This window comes from Colletes gigas, unplaced genomic scaffold, assembly GCF_013123115.1.
Source record: "Colletes gigas isolate AHSC1104 unplaced genomic scaffold, ASM1312311v1 Colletes_gigas_Sc00006, whole genome shotgun sequence".
Taxonomy (NCBI): Eukaryota; Metazoa; Arthropoda; class Insecta; order Hymenoptera; family Colletidae; genus Colletes; species Colletes gigas.
The window spans coordinates 7,116,855-7,143,953 of record NW_025106635.1 but is presented as its reverse complement, the minus strand read 5'-3'; the positions used below and the strand labels follow the sequence as shown (position 1 = coordinate 7,143,953).

General features: G+C 49.0%; 1 protein-coding gene across 1 annotated transcript in view; it reads left to right on the top strand.

Moving 5' to 3' along the window:
* The window catches only part of LOC122395940, a 45,037-nt gene that overhangs the window by 7,617 nt on the left and 10,321 nt on the right, over positions 1 to 27,099 (top strand). The window contains exon 2 of the mRNA XM_043393939.1: positions 24,419 to 25,093. Coding sequence (XP_043249874.1) covers positions 24,419 to 25,093 — 675 coding nt within the window. The remainder of the gene's footprint in view (positions 1 to 24,418; positions 25,094 to 27,099) is intronic.

Genomic DNA, 27,099 nt, shown 5'->3' with positions numbered 1-27,099 from the left:
AAGTCTCGTGCAGGTGGGCATCGCGAGGTTAAGAGCCACGATATATCGCCGCGGCCTGATTTCATCGTGGCACGAAAATCAACGTTTTCTAGCCACCGAAACTTGCATACAAAGCGGCTCTCGTTAACCGATCGGCACCATTGCACGGAAGTTTCGGAAAAAGTCGTATCTGGGTGGGATCGTTTCCAAGAGCGCCGGTTATTGAATTATTTTTAATCGTTCGATGAGTTTCCTCGAGGTGAAATTTGTTCCTGTATCCTCGAACTTTCGATCACTTAACGAGGGAATCGGCCTGTATGCGCGAGCGAGCACCTGCAGCGTGAAGTTATGCAAATTCGCGGCGTTCGTGTGTCAGGTGTCCGTGTGTCTTTCGTTCGTTCGCTCGATGCAGTGGACCTTCCACGATCCCCATTCGACCGCCACGCCACGAACTATGTGGCACGAACGCCGCCACTTTTTTTCTCCGCCGAAACGACGCTAATGCTAAATTACCACTCGCGATCACGAAACCCAATGGCCGTAGCGCGGGACCAGAGTTGCGCCATTATAGAGCGTTTATCGAGCTTGCGTACGATTCTTCTCGCCGAGGGGACAGAAAAGTAGGGTCGCGAGCCTGCGACGGGCGTTATTACGAAGGTGCTACATTGTTCGAGAAATTGCGAACGTAAAATTTATAGTAATTTGGTTCCTCGAATCCAAGGTGTTCAGGTGTCGCGTTTGGGACCGGTCACGAGCTCCCTCCCGCCAGGGCTTAATGACCGTCCCGAAGATTTCGGCAAAAAGAGTCTAGGGAAGTCGGCGGGGGGAAAAAATTTGCAACCCTTTTATCCCGGGATCTACCCCTCGACGGCGGACAAAAGCTCTTTGTCGTCGTACGGGACGATCACGCGAATAGCTCGTAACGCGACTGCATATTCGTGAATATATTAAATTTAGGCCGTCGTTCCAAGGATATTGACTTTTTTTTCTTTTCTCTCGTAGCGCGTGCACGTGAACGCGCGCGATACATAAAAAGGCATGGAATTGCATTCAATTAGCGATACGTAACGACCCGTCGAAACGCGAGCGACAAATTGTCGCGGTGACGACGGTTTTGCGAAACGCTCGCCGTACTCTGTCGGGAAGTTTGCTTTCACCGTCGAATCGCGGGGTCCTAGATGCGCAGAGTGTGAAAAATTAAGTCCAACGGCCTTGAGAAATCGAGAATTAACTAGCGTCACACATGCGAGTACAACGGCGTTGTACGCGACTGATGTGTCTACTGCGGTTTTCTATTTTTAAAGTTTACGCGGAATATTTGTCGCGCAACATGTGTTTCCCATTTTGCGCCAGTCTGGATTATAAACTTGAAAAAAAGTATACGGGATGAACATTACCGTTCGTAGCTTCCTGTAACGATACCTTAACTTCGAGACTGTTTTGAAATATTTATGCAGTTGTTGAAGAACTCTGATATGTATTAGGGCACTCGTGTGAAACGTTGCCAATCTTTGGTCTATCGTGATCTGCCTGAAATTTATTTTAAGGGTTGAAACATCCACGTCGACGTTTCTAAGTTGAATTTGCTCTAGGATCCTTTTAGACGAGGATATTGTAAGGAAGGGTTTAAAAATAATAGAGTTACGTGTCACGATGCTGAAATTTACAACTTCGTAAAAAGGAATCTAGTCCGGTGGATGAATTATGGCCGAGGGACGTTTAGTAGCTTCCTGGTTTGGGTTAAATTGCCTATGTCAAGAGATGCACGCTCCGCATCAGTGATTTTGCGGGCAGAAAATCGCAGTTGCACGGGGACGAAGGGGATGGAGCGGGGGTCGATTGCGGCGAGAGCTATGCTAATTAAGCCGTTGGCGGTACGTCTAATTGCGAGCGACTAATGAGAGGAAATTTCGGTTGGAAACGTTCGCCAACCCCTTATCCCCGTACAGTATATTTCATTCGATCTTCGATCGTGATTCTTCGATGAAAAATTGGATAGTAAAATGGGGTTACTAAGAGACTTCAATGCCTGTAAATAGCATGCATTTGGAATCGTTCGCGAAGCTATAAAACCTAATGGTTAAAATCACGCAATATCTGCCTCGATCTGTTCACGATCAACGCGACAAAGAATTCGTTTCCGGTACCACGGTGGTTTCGTATCGTGTAAAAAGCGTAGTCTAGCGAACGCATGCGAACTTATAATCGCGAATGCGCGTGTATCGTTGCAAGGAGCCGTAATTATCGACCAAAATGATAAAGACAAGCGCGTAATAACGATGCACGGTTCGTAGCGAAGGATTTAATGAGTCGTTAATAGCAGGTCCTTCCGTTTCGCGTGGAAATTAATAAGCCCGACGTATCGATAGGTCTCTCTCGAGGTAGTCTTAACGAGCTTACAATCGTAAACGGACGGTATTTATCGTATCGCGTATCATTTCCAGCAGAAAATTGAACGTCGGTATTTTTGCGAGTACCGCATCGACTCGTATTCTTCGCTGGTGTCTCCTCTATCAGCGGTTACCAGGTAAATTTCACTCGTCGATAAATATCGATAACGGTATCGTTAGCAACACCTCTAGTCGCCGGTAATCTATTCCCGAGCACCGTAATTGCGATGAGTCTCGCGATTGGAGCCGCTCACGGTTCCTCGATCGGAGATTATATTTTCATCGGGCAATTAACCGTGCCGCGCGAGTCCTGGCGCGTTCGCCTCCGTTCCCGGTCGACGATCGAGGGATCCCCCGGGAGGCGGAGTCGATGGCTCGCGAAACGTTCGTCGCCCGGTTGAGGCCGAAACCCGGTGAATGTCAGTGCCCTTATTTTCGCGGTTTTAAGTAGGATTCTATTTACGCCCAGCCGGGGCAGTTTTTAGTTGGCCGCCGCGCGTCGGCCCCGGGGGTATTGGTGAATCGCGGCGAAGGCAGAAAAGGATAGCTGGATAAAGAAAGACGCGGGGCAGAGACGGAAGGAGGAGAGAGGACGGTCTTACGAGCGTCTCGCGTCTACGAGCGTATCCCGCCTTGCCGGCGCGTATCCAGGAAGTGACGTCAGCCGACGACGTTCTTATGAATTAATTTGCGGAAATCAAGCCTCCCACCTACCCCTTTCTCCCGCGTTCGCCGCGTACAGATCCTAATCCTTGCGGTTGCGCAATCCTAATACCGCCTACACGCGGCAAAAAGTGTACGCTACTAAACGCTCTTTGTGCGATTCGTTCCTTCGTTCCTAGTTCGTTTCCATCGTGTCGAGAGTAGGTGCCGATAGATCCGTCGTTTGTCATCGCCCCTTCGTTTTTCCTCGACCCCTTGCCGCGTCGTATATCATTTTTTCCCTCCATCGATCGTTTCCCAACGATCTCCGCCGTTCCGCGAGCGCCACGAAAAACTGTTCGCATTGTCTAGCTCTACCGTTAGGATAACCTACATCGATGGAATCGGCACCGGCGGTTTCCAAGAAAAGATTTTGCATCGCAAATGACCGGTCGAGGACCGGAGAAGCCTCTCGACGTCGATGACTGTCTTCACCCACGTACCTCGACGAACAATACCTTAAATTCGACGATACTCGCCTCTTGGATGCTATTTTAGGACCGTTACCGAACGCGACCGTGATCCTCCGATCCGAAAATCGCTGCTTCGTCCCGAGCTCGTCTAGTCTGCCTCGCGAATCGATAGCCTGTTCCCTGCAGAGGTTGTCGGTCGCGAGTCACACCTACGCTCGCGTTCCTAGTCGAAGCGCCGAGAGAACTCCGAGCCGGGCGTAATTAGCGGTTTGCTATAGACGCGATCGTTTCGCGGTGAGTCAAACCCAACCGCGAGGGTGTCTGGAACAGTCGAACACTACGGGTTTTCGGTGACTCCTTCCTCTAAATTCATCTTTCGGGCAACTAGAAAGTACTTTGAAGCAAGGAAACTCGAAATGTGTTGAAAGTTTTAGTAGCGTTCGAACGCTATCGTGAGTCACGACGTCCACACCCTAGCCAGAGAACATCACCGATTCGTGACACGCGTCTATCGGACCTGATGGTTCTAGGTAGACTGTAACGATCCACACCTACGTACGTCGAACCGTATACTCGTAGATCCTATCGCTACTTTTCGCTCTTTCTTTCGAAAACTGGATCGGGGTCTATTGAGCGAGCGTCCCCGAACGGGGTGAAAGAAGCTAGAGTTTTGACCGTTGCCAGGGCTCGAGATTCGATTCCGTGGACCGATAGCATCCACGGTTTGCCCGGCCGGCAGCACCTGGATCAATGGAGCCAGCCAGTACTGTCCAATCCGTCTCCTCTTGTCGGATATAGATATTTTGTCCGGCGCATAACAAGCTGCTTGACGTGCAAAGATGGCCCTTGGCGTATGGGGCTAGGGGGATGCCAATGCAGTTTAGGATAATGTGACGAAGATCGGTAGCACGGGGCAGACGGGAGAGCACGGGACAGCCAGAGAGGAGAGCCAGGTGTTCTGATGGGGTACCATAGAACGGAACCACCCCCTGCTTATGCTCCCTCCTTGCGGCCAGAGACCGCACGCTCCCTCTGCCTCTTGCCTCTGCTTCTTCGACGCACCCTTTATCCCTCCTTGTTCCTCATCCGTTTCGTGTCCTTTCTCGCCACGTCTCCGTCCCTCTTTTTCCTATCCCCTAGCTCGACCTCCCACCCTGTTCCCTCTCTCGCTCTCTAGTTTCGATTGCTCCTCGTTATACCGGGTGTCGCGTGACGAATCCTCGCCAATCCGACCGCTAAACGGCTCGAAATGAACTCGTTTGCCACAGCGTCTTCGAGACGGGGCCTGAACATCGATTGTACGAAACGTAGATTTTTGACTCGTGTACTTTTTACCTCCATGGGAACGGTTGCTCGTAGGATCCCTTCGAACTCGTATTCCCGTCTTTTGTCGAAGGGGACTCGTCTCCGGGACCACCGGCGAGACGAACGACCCCCCTCGTTGACCAATTTTTCGCAATCCCGAGCCGTAGCGCACAATGACCGTCTAATATTCCTGTTATTGCCGCGTAGGGAGCCGTGCACGGTTTGTAAAGAGCCGTAGGTCGTGCACACGTTGCTCGTCGCGCTCTTATTGATCAGCGGATAGCTCGAACAGGATCGAACGGGAGCAACGACGCGCTCGAAACTAGCCGACAAAGGCGAAATCGATATATTTCCGTCCGGCGTTGGCGGGATCGATCGAAGCCACCCGGTATAGCAGGCGAGCAACGAACACCCAGAAGTAGAGTCCTAGTGCCTCGAGCCCTGTAATATTATACCGCCCGGACTCCCATGCGCGCCAGTTTGCGTTTCTGCGTGCGTGAATAGACGCCACACCGTGGCTCGTCGTCGTCTTCGTCGGCGTCGACCTCGACTTTCCGGCTCCTCCGTTGCTCCTCTTCGTCGTCCAGCTTCCATTCCTGCCTCGTCGGTCCTTCCGCGAAGTCGAACGATGACCACATCGACGTCGTGTCTCGATCCTCCAGCCTCGATCACGCGAATCCACGGTAGACGACGATCGACGCGGTTAAATTGGCGTCGAAATTAGCATGCCTAGAAGCAGACGTTTCATCGTCGATGATATCATCTTTTTTATTGCAAGTACGCCTGACCTATTGCACCGCGACGCCCGTCGTTGTCGGTCGCGGCGTTTAAGCGGCAATTTGCACCTCTTTTACGCCGCGAGATACGACGGGCGTCGAACAACGATGTTCCCCGGTATCGTTCGGTCTCGCGCGTAGATCGTAGATACTCGCGATTTTTGTTTACAATATTTTAGTTTGAAACTACGTTCCGAATCTCTATCGTTTCGAGCGAGATAAGGTTTTATCGCATCACGCGCGGAGAAGCCGTTCATATGCTTTCGAGTTAACACCTTTGCCATCAAATGTAGCGTCCCCTTCGCGAACAAGGTATTTCGGGCTTTCATGCGGCTTACAGAAGTAGAGATAAACGTTATCGTATCGAGTGTCTGTAAATCCTTGGTCGGAGCGCCATCGAATGATGATTCCTGGGCCGCTGGGACTTGTCGCAATCGCGAGACAAGAGCCAACAAAAGTTCGTTTCCTTTGGAAATCTTTGGTAAATGAGAAATGTTTAGTCACGCAGATCCGCGAGATAAAGTCCACCGGTTGTTCGAAGTCAAATTTATATCCGAGTCACCGTCTTTTTATTTGCTTGGACTCTTATCGTGTCACGTAAATTCGTAACGATAGAAAAAGTGCCGTGAAAACGCTTTACTCGGATCGGCCGTTATTAAGTCTGATCCGCGATTACGGTTCTGAGCGAATCGATCGAACGCTCTGGCAATCGAGGACATTTCCTTATCGCGTACCGCTGACCGATCGCGATGCCCCATTTTTAACCGTGTCGTGTAATTTTCCGCGCGTTCGGAAAAACCACGCGTTATCGACGTGGCTCGTTATCGTCGAATTACGATTCGAGGACAAGAGGATTCTCCGGCCTGGAGCGTTCTATTTTTTCCGCTTGTTCTTTTCGCTCGAACCTGTTTCGACGGGAAACTCAGTCGACATGGAGGTCGATTAGTTTGGAAAGGATCGCGCGATGTCCGAGGAAAGCTATCGATGCTAGTTCCTCGCAGCCCGCTAGAAAATTCCAACATTCTTCGGGCTTCCATATCCATTTCGAGTTTAGCGAGAATCGATATTTGGCGTGGCCTTCGTGGCCCGGCCAGGGTGTAGGTACGCATGAGGTTACACGCGTGTGTCGTACTCGACGGATTTTCTTTCTACGCCGCGATGGGACTGTAAAATGCCACGAATTCGCCATTGCGCAACGAACGTTTAACGCCTTCGGTGAATCTGTTAATTGAAGGTGTTCCAGTTTCGATGCCCCGGAGAACACTTGGTCGCCTCTGTTTCGAAACGCCTCTGCTTCGTTTCCACCCAAGTTTATTCATCCCTAAAGTTATTTGGTTTAGGCAATAAAATTTTAGCCATTGCGTAGAAATTAAAAACAATTAATTGCTACAGTCTCCTGTGATTAATATGCGATTATCAGTCGCTATATTGGTACAGTGTTCCTCGATTAGGTGTCGATGAGGTTTTCCAAGGGAGAGTACGGGTGATCGATTCACCGATTGTCGCGGTCAGTTCGGTTGCCATTCGTTTTCCGTTACAGATCAATAACGGTGTGCGTGTAACGACGGAACGGTTCGTAAATTTTCCCTTATCTTCGGGCAAAAATCTGTCTCGTGCCGTTGGCTAATGCAGACATTTTTTTATTATGCACGGTGAGCCGCGTCGCCGGGACGCGGACACACGTAGGCATGGCGCTTTTACGGTCGTCGCGTGAACGTGTCCGTCTCTCCAGGAACGGGAGCCTCGTAGATTTTGGCGATCGATAATTTCTCGAATTTAAAATGGAAACGATACGTCCCACCGTTTTAACGGGCACGAAAATGCGCCAGATTTATGGCCCCGTAGATTAGATTCCGCGATTCTCTTTGTCCCGGTTGTCGTATCCGCGACTCCACCGAATTACATTTTTCATCGGGCCATAAATCGCGTACACGCTTCGCGTTTTCAACAGTTCCGCGAATCGTGCTTCGTGATCCGACTGCGTTTTTATCGCCATCGTCCGAGCGATACGTTTGCGAGCTAGAAAATAAGTCATCACTGGTCTCTCCATTTTCGAGTCTCTAGAGGCAACAATTACAAAAAAAAAATTGTTTCCCAAACGTATCGATCTTCAAATTATCGACGTATCGTCGCCGTCTTAGATCCTGGAACAATGTAACCTCCCGGGACGTTTCGTGGACGTTTGTTTTGTCGTCTGGCGGGAAAAATGCACGGATTTCGGGCGGCATCGATCGCGTGCACTGTACATTCTACGAGGCAGACTGCGGCTGCTCCTTCATCTCGTTACATTTATAGACTTACGGAGAAGACTTTCGTACTTTCGAGACACGTCTCGGCTCGAGCGCGTGTCTCGCGCGCGTCGCGACGCGGCTTACATATTAGTCATCATCCATATTTCCGATTAACGAAACGCGTCTACGTCGGTGGGGAAGTCCGACGGCCGGCTAAAAATACACCGGGGGAACGATACTCGGAAACGTATGCAAAACCACCGGGCGTGTTCCCGCGGCCAGGTATCCCGGCTGCACACCTCTATTAACGCAACTGGGTCAATGGCGTTACTGACCGTTTTGATTTACGAGCCAGCGCCGCGGCGGCACTTCTGGGTGGGGGTCAGGGACACCGCGGCAAACGTTGACCACCCAGAAACAAATCGAGGGGGTGCGAATTTTTTCGGTCCCCGCCGCGCGTCGTTTTCTCGACGACGTGTTTCCAGTTCTGTCCCCTTTTTTTCTTTACCCCTCGGTCCCGACCAGGCACAATTAGCGCCCACTCTTGGCTCCGCGAGCCTAGACGCTCGAACGAGATGCTCGTTGGCCACTTCCGAAACTTTTAGATACAAAGAACAAGAGATAACCGATGTTCATGAATTTGAAATTATCCTCGGTATTTAACCGAATGGGTCGTTCGTCTGACCGAGAACCGCAACGACTACTCGGGGAAGTCTCCGAGCGAAAGTTGATCTCGCTTTCGTTTCCCCCAATATTTCCCCCGGATCGTGGGAGGCTACTTTCGACGTCCCAACGATCGAGGAGCGTCGGTACGCTTTTACTCGTGGTATATGTCGCGCGCGAGGTAGTAAGAAAACGAGTCTCGCGTGGGAATTTCGAGTCCGAAGGGCGTCGCGCGTTGCATAATTTATGGTAAATCGATGCCGGGTCGACAGAGCTAATATCTGGTGGTATCGAGGTGGCCAGGGATCGACGTGTTCGCTCGTTAACAGTCGCGACGCACGGGCCACGGGAAACCATAATTTCCGCCGACTATGTTATTAATATTATCGTCCACGAGGAACGGTCATTGCGGAGGAATTATAAGATAGACATCGATAAGGATTCCTCGGCTTATACTTTGGGGGGTTAATATTCATGAGTCGTTCAACCTCTCCCCCGTCGCCACTGCCGGAATCGAGCTTAATCCTTGCACCGATCGATGATAAAGCGGTCGATTCTCTGCCGAGAGAAACCAGTCCCTTCCATCCGGACGCGAGCAAGGGATACTTTGTATGCCCGTGACTGACAATGACTCACGGGAGGACGAGCTTGTTAAGCGCCTTCTCGTACGCGCGACACCGATTAGTATTAATCCGTGAACCGCACCGAGAATAAATCCCCAGGCTCCCATAGCCGATGTTAATCCCATTTCATTCGATTCCTCTCGTAAGAACCGTCATTACGGTCGCTCTTTACGAGTCCTCGTAGCATTTATTGGGCAATCAAATTCCCCGGTGCACTCACAGAAAATAAATATTTGATTTCGTGTTCGCTATTCATCAAGTAGCTTAGGAAATTGGACGTTTCTTTGTTCCTTGGAGAGTTCGATGCTCGTTGAACGACCCTCGCGCTTGGTCTGCAATCTCAGGGTCGTGTCGCCGAAATTCCACGGTTTAGCGGTCGGTCTCGTTGCAGACAGTACTTTTAATTGGACTTCCGAGAGGCGGCTCGCTTGTGGGTCAAGCATCTCTCGGTCCACGGTAATTTGCTTCTCCTCGTTTCGAAGGGAGGCCGAGATCGGTCGCGTTGACGCTCGGGCCAGACTGGTCGAGGCTCGGGGATCCGCGGTAGGTTTCGTCGGAAGGTACGAAAAGGGCATTTCGGAGGAAAGACCGGCGGGAAAGAGAGAGCGAGAGGGAATGACCCCCTTAAGGACCTAATCTCTTAAAGACAAGGCAGATTATTCCGCCTCGTTCCGCTCGCTCCGAAGAGTCAAGAGTCTCTCGGTGGCTCCCTTTAATTTTCCCGCCGTCCAATTATCTCGGCATGGCTGCCTGGTAGTAATATCCATCCGTCGGCTGTATACACACCGGACCGATCGAACGTTTCAACGACTTCTCGGTTCTGGTGCTCCTTTTTTCCACCCGTCGCTCGGATCAAGATGGATCTATGCTCTTAAGTATACACCGCGTCTGTACGAATGCCGACCCCGTTGCGTCGAGCGTTTTCAATTAATTGGATCGCGATTATCTCGTTGGAAATCATGGAAAAGCCAGTTTCCGTCCGTGGGACCCCTCGGACCACGGGTTTCGCGTACGTTGGACGCGAACAATGGACGAAACGAGTACCCGGGGTACCGATTCCCGGGGGTTTCCCATGCGCTCCGGGCGTGCATCGTCGCGAAACGGGGAGTGGATCGAGAAGAAAAGGTGAGCGGCGAGAGGCGATCGGATCGGTGCATCGTCTCGTCGTTGGGTCCCCCCTTCCCCCACGATTAGCAAGAGAAAAGCCTAAACGAAAAGTAGATTAGGCTATTGAATTGGGTTACGCGGACAATGAGGAATAATAAACCGGGCGCGCGCGGACACACACCGGTGCGGCCAAGAACTCGCAATCGGCAAATGAAACGGAATAAGAGGATTGGCTCGTCGGCAGTCATCCCGAACAAGATTGGCCGGGTCCGTAGGGGGTGGCCAGTGGGGACAACGAGGGTAGCCCCCGAAACGAGACGAGATGGGAAGAAATAAGGAAGATTCCCTCCCTTTTTCTCTCGCTTACCGGTCGCTGGTGCCTTCTCTTTCTTCGATCTGTGTGTCCTGCCGGTTCTGTATTGTCGCGGGCCCACCGGAGCGGGATGGTGGAGCATAATGCCGTCGTTTGTCAGTTCGCTCCGTCTGTCCGGCTCCTCCGGCTACGTGATTAGTCGCAGCCTCGACCAACGGCATTGAAACGCGCACAAACACCAACCGACAGGGCCCCGCAACAAACTACATACCAGACGACGCGCCAATTACTATCGGGGACGGTCTTTGAGCGCGCTTTTCGGAGCGGATTCGCGACCCTTAACCAGCTTTCGCCGTGATTGACGCGACCGTTCGGACCTCGTTGCGTCGCGCCTAGCCTTTCGATCGAGTTAATGGCCCTCCTCTATTGTCCGGACGAGGCTGCACCGGCCAAACAACGATTCCATCGTCCGAGACTTTGCAAACACGACCCCAATTTCGATAGAAACTCGAGCTCCTCTCGATCTCTCGTTGTTATCGAACCTCCACGGACCGTCAAGCTTTTCAATTCGCTCCTCTGGGCTTTCCCGCTGCGAGGAAATTGGATTTTTTTTATTTCAATAGGAGAGGTGTATAGGCTTACTCCTACACATTGCGTGCGTCGATCTGTCCTACATTAACTTACAGCGACTGGTTTCTGCAATCTTTTCAACACCTGTAATTCTCTGTATCTCTGTCCAGCGAATAAACGAATAAAATAGATAGGTTTTAATGGGTGGAAGAAACAATTTGTAGAAAGGCAAACGCGCGCGGTTCGGTGGAGTGTGTGTACCTTCGAGCCGTTTCTCGGTTGGATTGAGCAGCCTCGGTCGCTCGTCAATTTTGCGGCGAAAATTGATCGAGAAATACAACGTGCCCTGCCGCCTGCTCCCGGCATGCTTGACAAAAAACCATAATCGTGTGCCGCAGGAGGAACCATCTGTGGCTTCGAAAATCATGATGCGGACCATGTGCCGCCTGCCAACGATACCCTTCCAACGCAAGGGCTCCTTCGTAACCTGGCTGCTCTCGTATATTTCACGCACCTACGTGTTCCGTCGCGCGTGTGGGTGTCCGTACATGGCTTTTTCGCCCGCGCGAGCACCGTGCCTCCGAGCCAGGAGGCTCACCTCGATGCCTTCGAAACCGCGGCGAAAAATTGCCCCGATAATCCTATTCCAATTTTTTGCTCGATTCCTCCCGCTCTCGATGGCTTAAACAGCGACCTCGGGCGTCTTTGCTGAACTTTGCCTCGAGCAATTTCTAACGCGTCGGAGGGATTAGCCTCCGCAATTTTCACAAAACCGTGATCGAAATTAATATTTGGAAGTTCAACTCCCAGCGACTATATTCGTATCGAATATAACGATCATTGTTCGAAGTAAAGATGCACTTGTACTCTTCGCTAGAAAATAAAAAATTTGGGACCTTGTGGAAGGTGTGTTGTACGCTAAATTGCATCAAAGAAACCGCGATTGTTGCGTGAATATCATCGCGATAACACCTGGAGTAACAGACGAGCGGTTGAGCTTGGAGAAAGGTAAAGTGTAAATTTATGCCCCGGGTAATTTGAAAAGGTACTCCATTCGCAATTTAGCGACAGACACTCTCGTTGTTCCGTTGTTTCGCGGGGTGCACGGCGGTTCAATAGCGAAATTGTACGATGACGCACCTGTCGTCGCGTCGCGTGGCACTTTCCTACATCCTTGAGGGCCCGAGATACGCCCGATAGCTTATCGCGAAGATTCCACATGGCGGATACAACATAGAGAACGAGCAAATAAGATAAACCAAACGCGAATGGGCACCTCGTGCCTCGTGCGACGCTCGGAATTCCGCTTCCACGAAGTGGAACATCGCCGCGTACGCGAAGTTTAGGTTTCAGGACGAACGACGAAACCGAGGCTCGCGTTACCGCGCAGCGTGCGTAATCCCCTTGCTAATTAAACCATTTACATCCGTTATTGTTAATTAGGGGGACACACGGCACCGCGATACCGTCGTTTCGCGTTGATTCGACCCGTTTGGAAGGACCTCGTGACCGGTGCTCGTGAAAATTCCGTGTCGCTGGTCGATTTAGCGACCGCTGTGTGTCGAGTCGCTGATACGCTTAATTACGAGTCGATAAGCTTATGCTTTTTATACTTATTCATAGCGTTTACTATGTAAAAGTACGAAATTGTTGGGGAACAATGAGCAATAATAGGCAACAACCTCCTCCTGTGAAATAGAAACGAGACTAATGCACGTATGGCCCTTCTCGAGTTCAAGGGAAACAATAAGGCTTCCAGGCGTACAGTATTGCGGCGATGCGTCGAATGAGAGTAACAAAAAGGGACCCGCTCATTATACCGAAGCAATCGAGGCCTTGCTTCGGGAAAGAGTACAAGTGCCAAAATAATAAGCCCTTTTTATGCTACGAACGCGATAAAAATGAGTATCCTTTTTTACCGAGGAAACGAACCGATACATTTTAGCGTCTTTCGGGGAAGTACGAACTCAAGTATAGCGTAACCGATTTCGACCGCGAACTGATAAAATTCCAAGCATCGACGCGACGTAAATGGAAAGTTTGGAATCGTTGCCCGATGACACGTTTAATGTTCCTTTTGCCGGGTCGACGTTCTCCATCATAGATGCGTCAGGCAACGAAAATAGAGCCTGATGGCGAACGACGATTCCGCAACGCGTTACAAAACTCCCGGAATCGTCTTCCGCGCGGGAAAGTAGGGCGACAAAGTACACAGTTCGTATTGTTTCCCGTTTCGAGCGATCGGTATGGAGCGAGAGTCGTTGCGGAATTCGCAATTTCCTACGTCCGACTCGTTCTATCCGAACGTTCGATAGTCGTACGCGGTTGAAAAAAAAAAGGAGGAGAAAGAAAGGATAAAGAGACAAAATGCCGCGGTTGTTGTCCGCGGGTCTGTGGAAACGGGCCGCCGTAATGAATAGCGGTTCGGATTCTCTCTTTCGTACGGGACAATGAGTTTCTGAAAAACCGAAAGAATTCTTACGCGACCGCGGAAACAATAGGGACGAGATTGTCGGCTGTAGGCGCCCCCCTTCGCGGCGTATTAATTTCTATGGCCTCTTTCGAATTGCGACATAATTAACGGCCACGCCAGCCGAGCACAATCGGGACTTTTGTCTCGCGTTGAAAAGGACTCGAATCGAACGTCTTCGACGCCCTCGATCTTCGATCTACGACGATCGACACTTGTTCCACCAAAGTTGAAATGTAAGAAGCCTCGTATCTTCCATTGAATTGCAAATGTGTATTGAATATGGCGCAATCGTCATGGAATTCCTAAAGTCAGCTAGCGATGGTCAACGATGACCCCCGATTGAACTGTTTTGGCACATCTGGCGCGCATCTGTTGAAAAAATCTCGGTTTTACGAGCTCTCGGTAATAAAACAATTTGTCGGGTGCGAAGGTTTTCGGTTTTCGGTGGTCTTTGGGCCGCAATATCAGGCAACCTTCGGTCGAAACATTATTCAATGGGCTTTGTACCGAGGTTTTTGCACTGCTGCGACTCACTCGGAGGAACGTTTCGTCGCACAGCGGGGTGAAACGGTCAGAATTCAATTTCTCGGAGTTACAACGCTATTAGATAACTCTTTAGAGTGTACAGAACAGTAAAAATTCGTGGTATAAAATTGAATCTCTTGTCGTTGATTTCGGTGGACTCGGGGTGGATTTGGTTCCATGCAAACCATATCGTTGTATTATATTTAATTGAAACCGCGATATGGGTCATTTTTGCTATGTTTGGCCAGTTGAGTCGTATTTTGGGGTGTCGTCTGATCGAAACGTTGATCGTTCCGGCGTGGAGGAAGCTGTGGAAATCGGGGGTTAAGTTCGTCGAAAAGGTGGCCGCAGCCTCGGACACCCGGAAGCCTTATTATTCCGTTGGAGTGGTCGAGCGAGCGAGCCCTTCGGCACGCATTAGTCCCGCCTCGATTTCGGGGTACATTTCGTAGTCGGTCGGTCGCGCGCTCGCCGGGCGCGTGCCCAGACCGGGCGTAAACGAGCGAGCGTTGCGAAAAACAGGTAATGGCGTTGAAGTGCATTCGGCAGCTGCACGCCATGAATACCGGCATGAATACCCTACACGAGGTGAAGAACATGTGCGGGCCCGTCTTCTTTTGGACCCATGGTCGCACACACGACGCTTCGGGCCCGAGCCCCGGCCATAGGGCTCTCCTCGAGCCCTATCAAGTGGAAAAGATACGTCCTGCTCGTCTATCCGCCCCGGTATTATGCTATCGAGAGCTCGTCGTTTTTTATCTCTTCATCGATCGTTCGCCGGCCGACACGTCCATCTCGTCCCGTCCCTCTCTCCCGAAAACGCTTCTTTTTCTCTTCTCCGGTCGCGCGTTTGCGACCCTTCGGTCACCTCGATGGATCTTCGTACGCTCGAGGGCCGTATAATGTTTCCCGCTTTTGCGTCGCGTTGGGTTTCTCGTTTAATTTCATTTCCCGCGGCCCGACATCTCCGCCCGAACGATTCCACGAGTCCTATCGTTGGTGCACCGAATATGGCGGACGCCTCGACTTCCGGTTCGGTGGAACGCGTTCAGTCCTCCAAATCGTTCGTGGTAGATTTTATTTTCTCCTCCTTGTTGGTCACCTTGTTGAATCTTCATACTATCGGTAAAAATAGCATCGACCCGACAGTCAGTGTTGGTCCAAATCGTGGATTCGTTGCATTTGTAATTTCGAGATTTACGACGTAAGATTCTATTTAGATTAATTTGATTTGGATGTAACGCGGTGCCCCGAAGGGTGAAAGGAAGACAGTAATCTCCTTAACGGGACGATAAATGTCCTCGTTGGTCGGCCACGATGTTTTTTATACCGTGGCACGAACCCTTCTTCAACCCTCTCTCGACGCGTCCCTTTTTTCTTCTTTATATCTCTCTAGTGGGCCACCTCGTTGATCTTCCTTCGGTGAAGAGGCGTGTAAAGCATCCCTCTTGAGGATAATCTGCGTGATATATCGAGATTATCCTATCGTCGGATGTTCGTACGAGACGAGACACGGTCTCTCTCCTAAATTGATTTCGATCTGTTTTTAACAGAAGCCCTCGCGCCACCAGCATTCTCTTTGAAACGATGCTCCTTCTTGGTCTCTTCTTTCCACTCGACGCGATCCTCCTTTCCCCTTACCTTTTCTAGTGGGCCACCCCGTCGATGTCGTCAAGACATCCTCGTCGAGACTCACCGTGATCCGCTGGTGGTCGTCGTTCCCGGCGTCGATTTCATTTTCAATATCCGTTTCGCAACACGCCCGAGACCGCGAGATACGACGATTTTATTATCGCATTTAATTGCGTTTTAACGATGAGAATCGGCTTTAAAGCCGGCCGAGACCTGTAATGCGCGTGTCGTTAATTTAGCGCCGTTTCCTGAACGATCGAAATCGGGATATGAATTATGAGCGGCGTGACGAAAGGTTGCATCGCGGCGTGAAAAGTAGGATAATATTACCGGCGAACGGCGATTAACCAGCCATCGATTTCTGTCGATCGTATCGCCGCGCCTCGGAGATCCATCCGCCAGCTGGTCGAACCGTCTGCTCGCGCGCCCTGCGCCCGTTTTTCGTATATTAAGAATCGCGATGCGCAGTTGGCGCAGTTTCCCTATTGGGAATTATAATCGATGTAATTTCTGTCGGTCTTCGACCAGCTCGTTGAGTGACTTTGCGTTTTAAAGTTGCTATTAGCGATGGACTGTAAATAAAGCCTAGAACACTTGATAATCTTCGATATCTTGATGGATTTGGGATCAATGAGAGTCGATTGAAATATAGAAAGTCTGTAGGTCGTAACGTTTAAGAATGCAAGGCGGATACGAGTTTGGAGGATCGAGAGTCAGAGCCTGTTGGTCGTTGAGATGTTTGTGGAGGTCCAGACGAGGCTGAGAGAGGAGAAGAGAGAAATTAAGATCGGGGGGTCGAAGAGATTTCGGGCAGAACGACACGGGGCAGCTGCTCTGTCTGCCAGGACGCTCACCCCCGACGACGCATGCAAATCGGGCAGCGATTCTCGTCCAACGTTCCTGGTACTCGTCCTTGCTCGTAGATAATGCAACGGTAAAGGGACGAGGAAACGCAGACGCTGGGGTAGGGTAATTAAAAAGCAGCTCGAGGTATTTAACCGCGGACGTTCTGCCCGGTCGACAGCTGAGGGCGTCCCCGGACGAGAGGGTGGCCTCTCCGGGTGCCTCTCGAAAACGCTCATCGCGTATTGCCGCATCATCGGCCGTAGTTGAGACGCACGCGAGGCGAATTTAATTTCCGAACACCGAACACCGAACACCGAATACCGAAATTCCGAGCAATTTGCGGACCGACGAAATTAGAAGAGGGAGAGGAAAACGGGCCGATGGACAGGGATGAAAGGAGTCTAGGAACGAGCGAGAGGAGAGAGAGAGAGAAAAAAAAAAGTAGACTGTCCGCCGCGTGCACGGCGGGGAGGAAAGGAGGAAGAAATGGGTCTCTCCTTGAGCCTGGTTCCGAGGGGAGCGGAATTTTGAAAACAGGTTATGGAGGCAAGAGGCGCGTGCCTGCCGACGTGTTCCACGAGTTCGGCAGCTGCGACCGTCTGAATGGGACGTGCCCCGAGCATGTGCGATCCACGGTTTTCTACGGAGGCATATGCGTGTACGGCTCCGTGAACCGGTGGTGGCTCGAGCCAAATCGTACGAAAGATTATGAAAATATACACGACTCTCTGCCTCTTTTTCTCTCTCCACGCTGCTCCACCCTCTCAGCCTCTCGCCCTCTGACCCCGCTCCGCGCCCCGCTGCACACTGTATACTCTATATTGTCGTGTCGGTCTAGGACGTTATGAAATCTGCACCTCCCACTGCTCAGGCTTTTCTCCGTCTTATTCTCTCGCTCTATCGGTCGTTCCTTCCATTGCTATGCCTCCCCTAGACTGTATCCGGACGCTGGCTTAGCGCCTAGCCGCACCAGGGGCAGCTGGCCGCGCTCGCGGGGGTGGCAACCACGACTCGAGACACGATCTTCGGGTGGCATCTTCCACCGTTTCATTTCCATCGATTCCCCTGCCCTTTTACCAGTGCTTCTCAAACTCCATTCTCTTTTTTTTATCGTTATTCAACTCCCTGCGCGATTATCTATGCATACGGATTGTTACATAGATGCAAGATACAATAACAATCAACAGGCAACCAACAATAGAGAAGTCAGATATAGCAGACATGATCGTAGATTAGGAACGGTGATTACTTTTGATCAATTAATTGTTACTAGAAATTATCTACAATGTTGTACCTCGTTTCCTCTCGCCCGGAGCACAGCAGCGACAAACTAGGCGTGTGCAGTTGCCGTAACCTCCCCTCCCCGCCGATGAGGTCATATTTTACCGCCAGAACAGTCATAAATGTCGCCTCAAAGTATAAAGTTGCGGATTAGCGAGCTACGCAGTTGCCGCGTGTGTTCACCAGCTTCGAATTGATTCCTCCCGAAGATTAAGTCGAATGAAAATTAAAGTCACGGACGCGTTGCTATTGCTATCATGCAAATTTTCGAGAAAATTAAGCCACGACCACCCGCTTGTACGGAACCAGCGGATCGTACTCTGAGAATGACTGATATAAAGCAATCGAAATTGGAATCTTTGGGGGTTGCTGGGCTCTGGGGGTCCTGGTAACCCCTGCAGCGAATGAATATTTTCTTCGGGAAGTGGATTCGTCTTGGGGTGTCGTTTCTGGGACGCTGGGGACACGCGAAGCGTCATTGATATTGATGGGAATGACGCGAAGCGGATTATTGATCCGCACGATAGTTGGGAGTTATTACGAGGGTTGTTTGGACCAAAAGCCAACTATTTTCAGTTTTAACTAACTTCTGTATTCCATATTTGACAATTAAGTATAGTAAAATTCCAATTATCCAGCATATTCGCGACTGGGGCTGAAAAATCAATTATGCTGGATAATTGGACCATGCCTGGGGTAAAGAATTTTTTTCTCGAAACTGTGTAGGAATTCGAGGGTATGTCTATAGACAAAAAATAATCGTAATGGACCTCTGCAACTGAAAATAATTTTTTTAGAACGATTCAAAATTTTTTAATTTTGTCGAAAAATTTCACACCTACTCGAATTTTTTTCTCGAAAGTGGATAGGATTTTGGGGATATGTCTATTCACCAAAAATTATTATAATTGACCCCTGCAACTAAAAATAATTTTTTCAGAACGATTTGAAACTTTAATTTTGTCGAAAAATTTCGCACCTACTCGAATTTTTTTCTCGAAAGTGAATAGGATTTTGGGGGTATGTCTATTCACCAAAAATTATTCTAATTGACCCCTGCAACTAAAAATAATTTTTTCAGAACGATTCGAAATTTTTTAATATTGTCGAAAAATTTCGCACCTACTCGAATTTTTTTCTCGAAAGTGGATAGGATTTTGGGGATATGTCTATTCACCAAAAATTATTCTAATTGACTCCTGCAACTAAAATAATTTTTTCAGAACGATTCAAAATTTTTTAATTTAGTCGAAAAATTTCGCACCTACTCGAATTTTTTTCTCGAAAGTGGACAAGATTTTGGGGATATGTCTATTCACCAAAAATTATTCTAATTGACTCCTGCAACTGAAAATAATTTTTTTAGAACGATTCAAAATTTTTTAATGTAGTCGAAAAATTTCGCACCTACTTGAATTTTTTTCTCGAAAGTGGATAGGATTTTGGGGGTATGTCTATTCACCAAAAATTATTATAATTGACCCCTGCAACTGAGAATAATTTTTTTAGAACGATTTGAGATTTTTTAATTTTGTCGAAAAATTTCGCACCTACTTGTCGATTTTTCTTAAAAATTTGTTTTGTCGTAAGTATTGTATGCCAAGTTTCACAATGGCGACACTACACAAAGGACTTAGAATTCTAATACTGGCTATCATAGTCAACGAAGAGAAAGATTGATTAAAGGCAGTCAGTCTTGTGGCGAGTCCTCAGGATGTAGCCTTGTGGCCAGGCTGTTTCGAGTTCAGCTGGTGGCTGGGAAGGAGGCGCACGGGGGTGGAGATGACGGGGTTTCGGAGGGGTCTGAAGTTGGCTCAGACGCGATCTCTCCTGTCCTATCTCGCCCCCTTGGTTCCCCTTTTGCTCGCAGCAGACAGGACGTTTTTTCAATCTCGGGGGGCACAACATACTCGGACTTATGAATTTCCGTGTTTAAACGAGGCGCAGCTGATACCCGGACCGGTCCCGGAAGGACCAGGGGGCTCCTCCCGTTGGAAAAGTTGTCTCTCTCCTCCCTTTTGCCGTTCCCTGTCTCGCCGAAACGGAGGCTGCAGCTTTTCGGAGACACGTGACCGGGCACGCCCAGAATTTCTTGTATAATTCGAGAATCGCTGTCGGTGCCTGTCTCGATACATTTATCCCGTCTGCAGGAGGGTTGGCCCTCTCTTTTCACTCGCTCTCCCTCCCTTCGAAGAGGCGCGCGAAGAGGCCCTTTGACGCGTACCCGCTTAACAAATTAGGGGTTCGCGCGGAAACGTTAAGTCGAAAACAGGACGCCACGTTTTAAACGTGGTCGCTCGTAATGGAGATCTTCTGGTTTCGAGGTCGAGAAAAGCGATCTTTCGGTCATTCTTTCTTCCGGTGTTTCTAATCGTGGTCAGCTTTTTTCGACGTTTTGGAACACTGACGGCGTCGGGAAAACCCGCGAGTAGCAATTAACAGCGTATCGTGTGATTACGTAACGTCTCGTTGAATCAATCGATATTTCCTCGGTATTCTATTTATACGCGCGAATTTCTCAATACTTATCGGCTTGTGAAACTCTTCTCGAAGGGAAATCTCTCTCGCCAACTCGCCGATATCTCCAGGTTATCGGTCTTAACGCGAAATTCAAAACACATTGTTTACTTAGTTCCCCTCGCGATTATTAAAGTATCTATATCCGCGAAGCGTGTTGCGCAATGGAGGAAATCGTCGATCCGTGTAGGTATTTTTATCCGTTTGTTCATCCTCGGAATGATTTGTTTTCTCCATGCATGCGATAGCACTTGGAATCAAGGTTGGATCATTTAAGTGCCCTTTTCCTCGATGATACGGAAAAGGTTAAAGGGGCAAGTAATTCTGGGTCTAAACCCATTGGTGGCGTAGCGACCAGGGGGTAGATTACATGCTTGTGATCTCTCAGATCACGTTAATTGTATAATGTAAACAATGACAGACCACGCTTACATCGACATACAGAAAACAGTTATAAAACGTGGGGGAGGAATAATAATGTCAGTGTCCGATTCAGGACACTTTCCAGGACGTCTGGTTACTTTATTGAAACAGTATATGTTAGCATCGGCGCCTTTTTGAAAAGAATACCAGCGGCGTAAATTTCTTCTTAAGAATAGCTTATCTCGACGAGCCTGAACTATAAATATGTCATCGAGGTTTACGTTCAACAGCGGCGATACTCTGATACGTTATAATTTCGGCGCTAACAGTATATACAACACCGATGATCCGATTTCATCGATGCCTCGTAGCACAGCGTTCAGCGATTCAAAACAAACGATCTACAAAGCACCGAAACGATGTTCTAATTAATACAAATGGTAATCCAATATCGGTTCTAAGTAAATTCTGAAACGGTTCTATATCTATTCTATAAGAGTTACGAGCCATGGATAAATTTCTGTAACAGTTACTCGAAATAAAAGTTTTCCATAACTGTTTTACAAACCGGAATCGACAGTATAACAGTTTTCGATCCTAGCTAGGAATCCACCTTGAATAAAAACACCAGATAAGATTGCAATCCCTCGAGAAGAGTTTCGAGAAACTTAGAGAACTGGATTTATCGAGGGTCTGGTTCTCCGAGATCAACTTTCATTCCGTAATACCCGATAAATGTCAAAGACTATCACGCGTCGCGGGAACGCGATCGCGTTCCTCCGCAAACGGTCGAAGAATGTCGGCGATAGAATCGTTTCCACCAGTTCGTCGCCTTTGCGGGCATCGAAGTCACTAATTACCAGCGTGACTGGCCGCTCGCGTGCACACGATTTCGTTGGTTCGATGCGCTTTCCGATCGAATCTCGGGGAAAGAGTCGCGCGAACAGAGGGGAAATAATGGTTTCCATCGACGTCCAGAGACGAAATTTTATTTGTAACTAGGTGACACGTCGGTTGCGTTGCACTGACCGGTGACTTAAAGTACGGCCCACGTGGTCTGCTCTTGATAATTGACCATTTCCCTCCTCGACGCGCTGTTAAACGCTTCTGCTCGCTCCTCTTTGCCTTCCTGGCGAGATCATTCTTAACACGAATCGCGAACTGCCTTGAATTTAGGTTATTTTCTAATTGCACGCACTTTACCGTAACTTCCGGCCTCGCGGTGCGGCGAGCGCGAGCTCTCGCACGGTTGCAGCTTTTTTCTGCGATTTTCGTCGCCTACCAGTAAATTTCAACGGATCGGAAACAAGATACGCGCCGGGGTACCGTTCCACGTATTTATCGAATGTTTTTGATGCACCGCGATCGGACGGGATACGCGGTTTCTCCTTCGATGCACATGGTGGTATCAAAATTCTGCTGGTATTTATTGTTTCGAACGAACAACTGTGGCCTCTTTCCTACAGAACATTCGGAAACGAGGTCTATTATTAGGCTGAATTCCGAATTTAAATTCCGTATCTGTTGCAGAGGACAATGCACGATAGTTCTTCGAAATAGTATATCCTTAGAAGAGTCTTCCATTTGAATGGTATTGTTGCAAGCGTGAATTAAAATCCGAATCTTTTTATTATGCAAATGGCGAGGTGGACGGTTTCGGTCGCCGATATCTCTCCAAGACACGATCGTCAAAGGACGTCGTCGATCCCTCCACATTGCGAGAGTACGATAGTTGATTGTGAATGTTCCAGCGTCGATTGACGTCACATTTGACGCAAAACGTCAGTTTTGTGTGTCGCGTTTAATATGGTAATCGAACCGGAGCGCCCGGAGACTCGAGTTCCGTGAAAATGTTGCGATATTAAACGGTGCTAATTTCCCCCCTGTAACGGGCGCGTATCGATTCTATGAATCACGATAACGTTGATAGGCAATTAAATCGGTCGTGTCGTTTCGTCGTGTTTCCGTGGCGATTCTTTTTAAAATTTTATCGCCTCGATTAACGCGAGCGCGATCGTTGCGGGTATATTTAGAGTTTTCCTGAATAGACGATAGAAAAATCCACGGCAATTAACCAGATCTTTGTCGCGGCGCGATATCGTACGCAGCTTACGACACGGCTGTTACTGGGACAAGGTCGTAGCGAAGTCTGGAATGTCTCCTGAAAAACAATTCCGCGGTTTAAGATCGTATCTCGATCGAGCGCGTTGCTGGTAACTCGTTTTCGATCTGAAAATCGATCGACGATGCGTTTAAGAGTAAGAGACAGATTGTTCTTTTTACGTAATGTCGTTGGTCGCGATTCTTTTCTAAAGATACGTAACAAAGTAGGTCGTAGGTAGCCATAAATTACCCTAGATTTAATTCTTGGCCGCTGCAGGGCAATATATTTAAAAATAAAATAAATTGCCGGGTCGTGGCCGGATCCAACCCTTATAAATAAAGGGTTGGAATGTAGGTCGCGGTGTCGTATTGTTCGTGCAGTGGACGATATCGTGGCGCACGCTCTCGATATGATGGCGGAAGTCGAATCGCGTCACGAAATCTCGCGAAAAAGCGGAAACGAGAGCGGACAGAGTCTGCAACCGGATCCCGATCGCGGCCGGGAAATAATCGACGACGGGGTAGCAGATGGCACGAAACAATTTCTCTTGGTGGCAAATATTTTACCTTCAAACAGAACGCACAATGGCGGCCGGGGGTACACAATAGTTCGCGTTCCTAACAAGGAAAAGCCTGCAGTTTTTGGAAACTCTGTTGACCGGTGTTCGAGGGGGTTGCCCCGACCACAAAAGTATCGCATTCGCGCGGCCGTATTCTGGTTTACGTACCACCCCCGGGCCAGAAAAGGCGACAACCCTCGAAGCTGTGCTATCCGTCGTACAATATTTGCTCGTCGATATTTACACCGGCCCTCTCGACGTTTGTTCCGTTGTTGTAGACGTTTGTCGGGATATTTATCGAATCTTCAATGGCGCTTTAATAGCGTAGGGGCATATTCAACGGTACTTCTAATCGTTTTAACGACGTAACAGAGGAAACCGGGTACAATAACACTTTTACTTCAGAGCACGATCAACGCAAAAACTATTCCGCTAGCAACAATTTCGAAGAAAGTAAATAAAAAAAAAAATAAAATGTGTTTTTGCACAGTTGGTATTTGCTGAACGGATACCGTGTACAAGTATAAGGGATCCCTTCTTACCACGCTACTCGTAGGATAACTGACCAACCTTTTCAACCCTCGTGTCAATAATCAAAATCTCTACTGATCAAACACCTTCCGTTTCTCATCCTTGTACTCAACGTAAATTGTTATTGTCGAAAAGAGCAAATAACGGGGATTCGATGCGTTTGCGCGTGAAAAGTTTTTTTTCAACGATACATGGAAAAGTAATTGACGCGAGGGTCGAAGAGAGCTGGCCAAAAGCGATTGGTACATTTTACCCCCGGAGGAGGGGGGAAAAAAAAAATGTCAGGCGTCGCGTGGCTGCTCGAGCCAGCCAGGATTCCTTAGGAAGAGGGATATTATTCGGTTGCGGAGTGGGGTCGCGCGTGGCCACACAGTGTGCGTTTAACTACCCTCGGCGGCGGCGTGTGTGGGTGTGCGGATGTGTGCGTGTGTGGATCAGCCGGCTAGATGAAGTAGAGACCGGCCGAGATAAAACACACTGTAAACGGCCGGGTCTGGTCGGATATTTGGTTACAGGGAGGCGGCGGCACGTGCGTCGGAGCTCCGGCGGGCCAGGTGGTGGAGCTCGTGCCGTTGAAGAAACAGAAGAGGTCGCGGGGGTGGGAGGTTTAGGCGACGTCGGCGCCGAAGGAAGGGGAGTAGGAGGATGCGAAGCGGTAGGAGCGACCGTAATCGAGGAGGTTAGTTCACCGGTGGCGGATGGCGAGGTCTGCTGCAGCGACAGCAGTACCACCAACTACCACCACCGACGTCACCATCACCTCCATCATATACACCGTCGCCATAGTCATCGTCACCAGCAGCGTCGCCGATGTCACCAACGAAGGGACGGCGTAGCAGCGGCTAGCGACGAGCTCGTCGTCGACGAGGAAGCCGACGATGAGGCTACGTGTAAGGGCCAGCCTGCCGACGCTCGTCATCGGGACATCCACGAGCTACGTCATCTTCATCATCATCACCACCATCACCTGCGTCACCTTCACCAACGGCTGCGGGACGACAGACCTCCTTGCGATCGGAACGACGACGACCGCGCCGTCGATCGCATCGTGCGAACCACCGACCGTCACGCGGATGGTACCACCGCCACCGACAACCCTGCCACCGTCACTGCCATGACGAGAGGATGCAGGATCCCACCCTACCTCGCCACTCTGCTCATCCTCTCTTACACTCTCTTCGGTATAGCAGGTTAGTGAATTTATCTTTAACATTTCGTGACCCCCGTGTGCTCTCCTTTATTCCCTTCTCTTGACAAACAGTGGCAAGTGATATTGTGCACACTGTCCGTAGATACGGTTCTCGATTCCATGATCAATAGTGTGAACTCGTAATCATTCGCGCCTGGAGGCGACTCGAGTCCGTCAACCACTTGACTTTTAAGTGCTACTAGCTCTTCGTACGTGTTTAGTGTACAGTGTTCTTGTAGAAGTCAGCCATAGATCGTGACAAGTCAGTCGATACGTTTCGATGGAGATTTTTGGTCGCCCGTGTGACTTCATTCTTCTCGTCGGAGCATGAGTCAGCTCCTCGACGATGATATTTAGCCGCTCGAGAACGGAGGAATTAAACGCTGTAAATGTTCGCGCCTCGAGTTGTCCTAATTCCTTGATCTACTCTAGAAAGTTGTAGACTGTAGGTGGTGTACGCGTCTCGTTTGGAATATCAGCGATAGAGGATTTCAGGTCGGATTTGACACAGTGTGATATAGACGTCTCTGTTCAAACTTAATTTAAAAAAAATGAATTTGTTAGGAATAGTTTAGAAAGGATAGAAGAATTTCTGATCGAACAAAAGAGAAAAGTAGTCTTTCGACGATGAACTTGTCTCGTCCCAAGGTATAATATCGCTTTGAATGGCAAAATTGCAGTACATGTACGCGAAAAAGGATCCCAAACGCGTCGAGATAAATCGCCACCGTTTTCGTTCGTGAGAAACAAGTCCATTGTCCGTGTTCCTAAAACACGATCTCGATCGAGCGTGTACGGCGACAGATTGTAAGACTTGCCACACGTGCGTCGTTGAAACACCGATGACCGGTGACGATTACGTGCATACCGGGCGAATTATTCGCTCGAATTTGAACACATGGTACTGAATGGCGTCGAATCCCGCGCGAAGGGACAAAGGGGGCCGCAAAGGGACTCCGACGAGGGAAGGAAAAGCAACAATTCGGACGAATTACAATGCTAGCTGCTGTAACGTTGCTTCTTGAAATAACCGGGTACCTCAGGATCGATTAAACGAAACTGCGTTATTAACAGTTATTTCTTTTCAAAATTTCAGTATAAAATTCGAAAATATTCAATAATCGTTCTAATGACACTGAAATTATTTGGAAATCTATAAATATTTAAAGGAACGTTTGTAAACTTGCAAGTGCAGAGATCATCGCTTCAGCTTATAGTTTGAGAACTGTCAGGTGGTTCTGTATAAAAAAAATCATGTAGCTTAATGGGATTACCTGTAAATGGCGGTGGCCAAGTTTCGAACCGATATCGCGAGTAGTTTGTAGTTTTAAAAATGGTAAAAATGGTCTAATTCGGATGATAGGGTTAGAAGGGCTTAATCCTGAGGCACGCGTAGCATCGTGGAACGTTGATCCCCTTCGGGCCGTACGGCAGATTGCAAAATTATAACAGGTGACAGATAGCGAAGTCTCGCACGGGCGGCTGCAACGAGCAGCAGCAGTGTTGTGCACAGGAACGTCGTACTCTCGGGCTAATTCTCCTCTCTCGTGTTCGCGCTTGACATGTGCAAATATTTCGGTGTTTCGTGTTATTCGATGGGATGCCCGATTAACAGGATGATTTCAGGTGCCTGGCATTCCTGCGACCACTTTTTACTCGTCTGAATTTCGGACATTTGCAAAATCTTACCGAGGCGGGACAAAAAAGGACACACTGTCCGTTAAAGTATGTCGATCACATCTTGACTCGTGTCTTTGAACAGAGGGTACCGGAGTACACGTGTTAGAAGAAAAGACAATTCGATTTTCGATTGGACAAACATGGAATAACGCTCGAGCAAATATTGAAAAGTTCGAAGCAAGAAGGAGGAAGAATCTGATTAAAAAGTGAAAAGTGTTGGAGTTAATGGCACTAACTTAAATTAACGACGAAGGGAACGTCATAAAAGGTTGGCAAGGATAACGGAGGAATGCGGGAAGAAAAGAAAAAGAAAGAATGGTTTTAGAG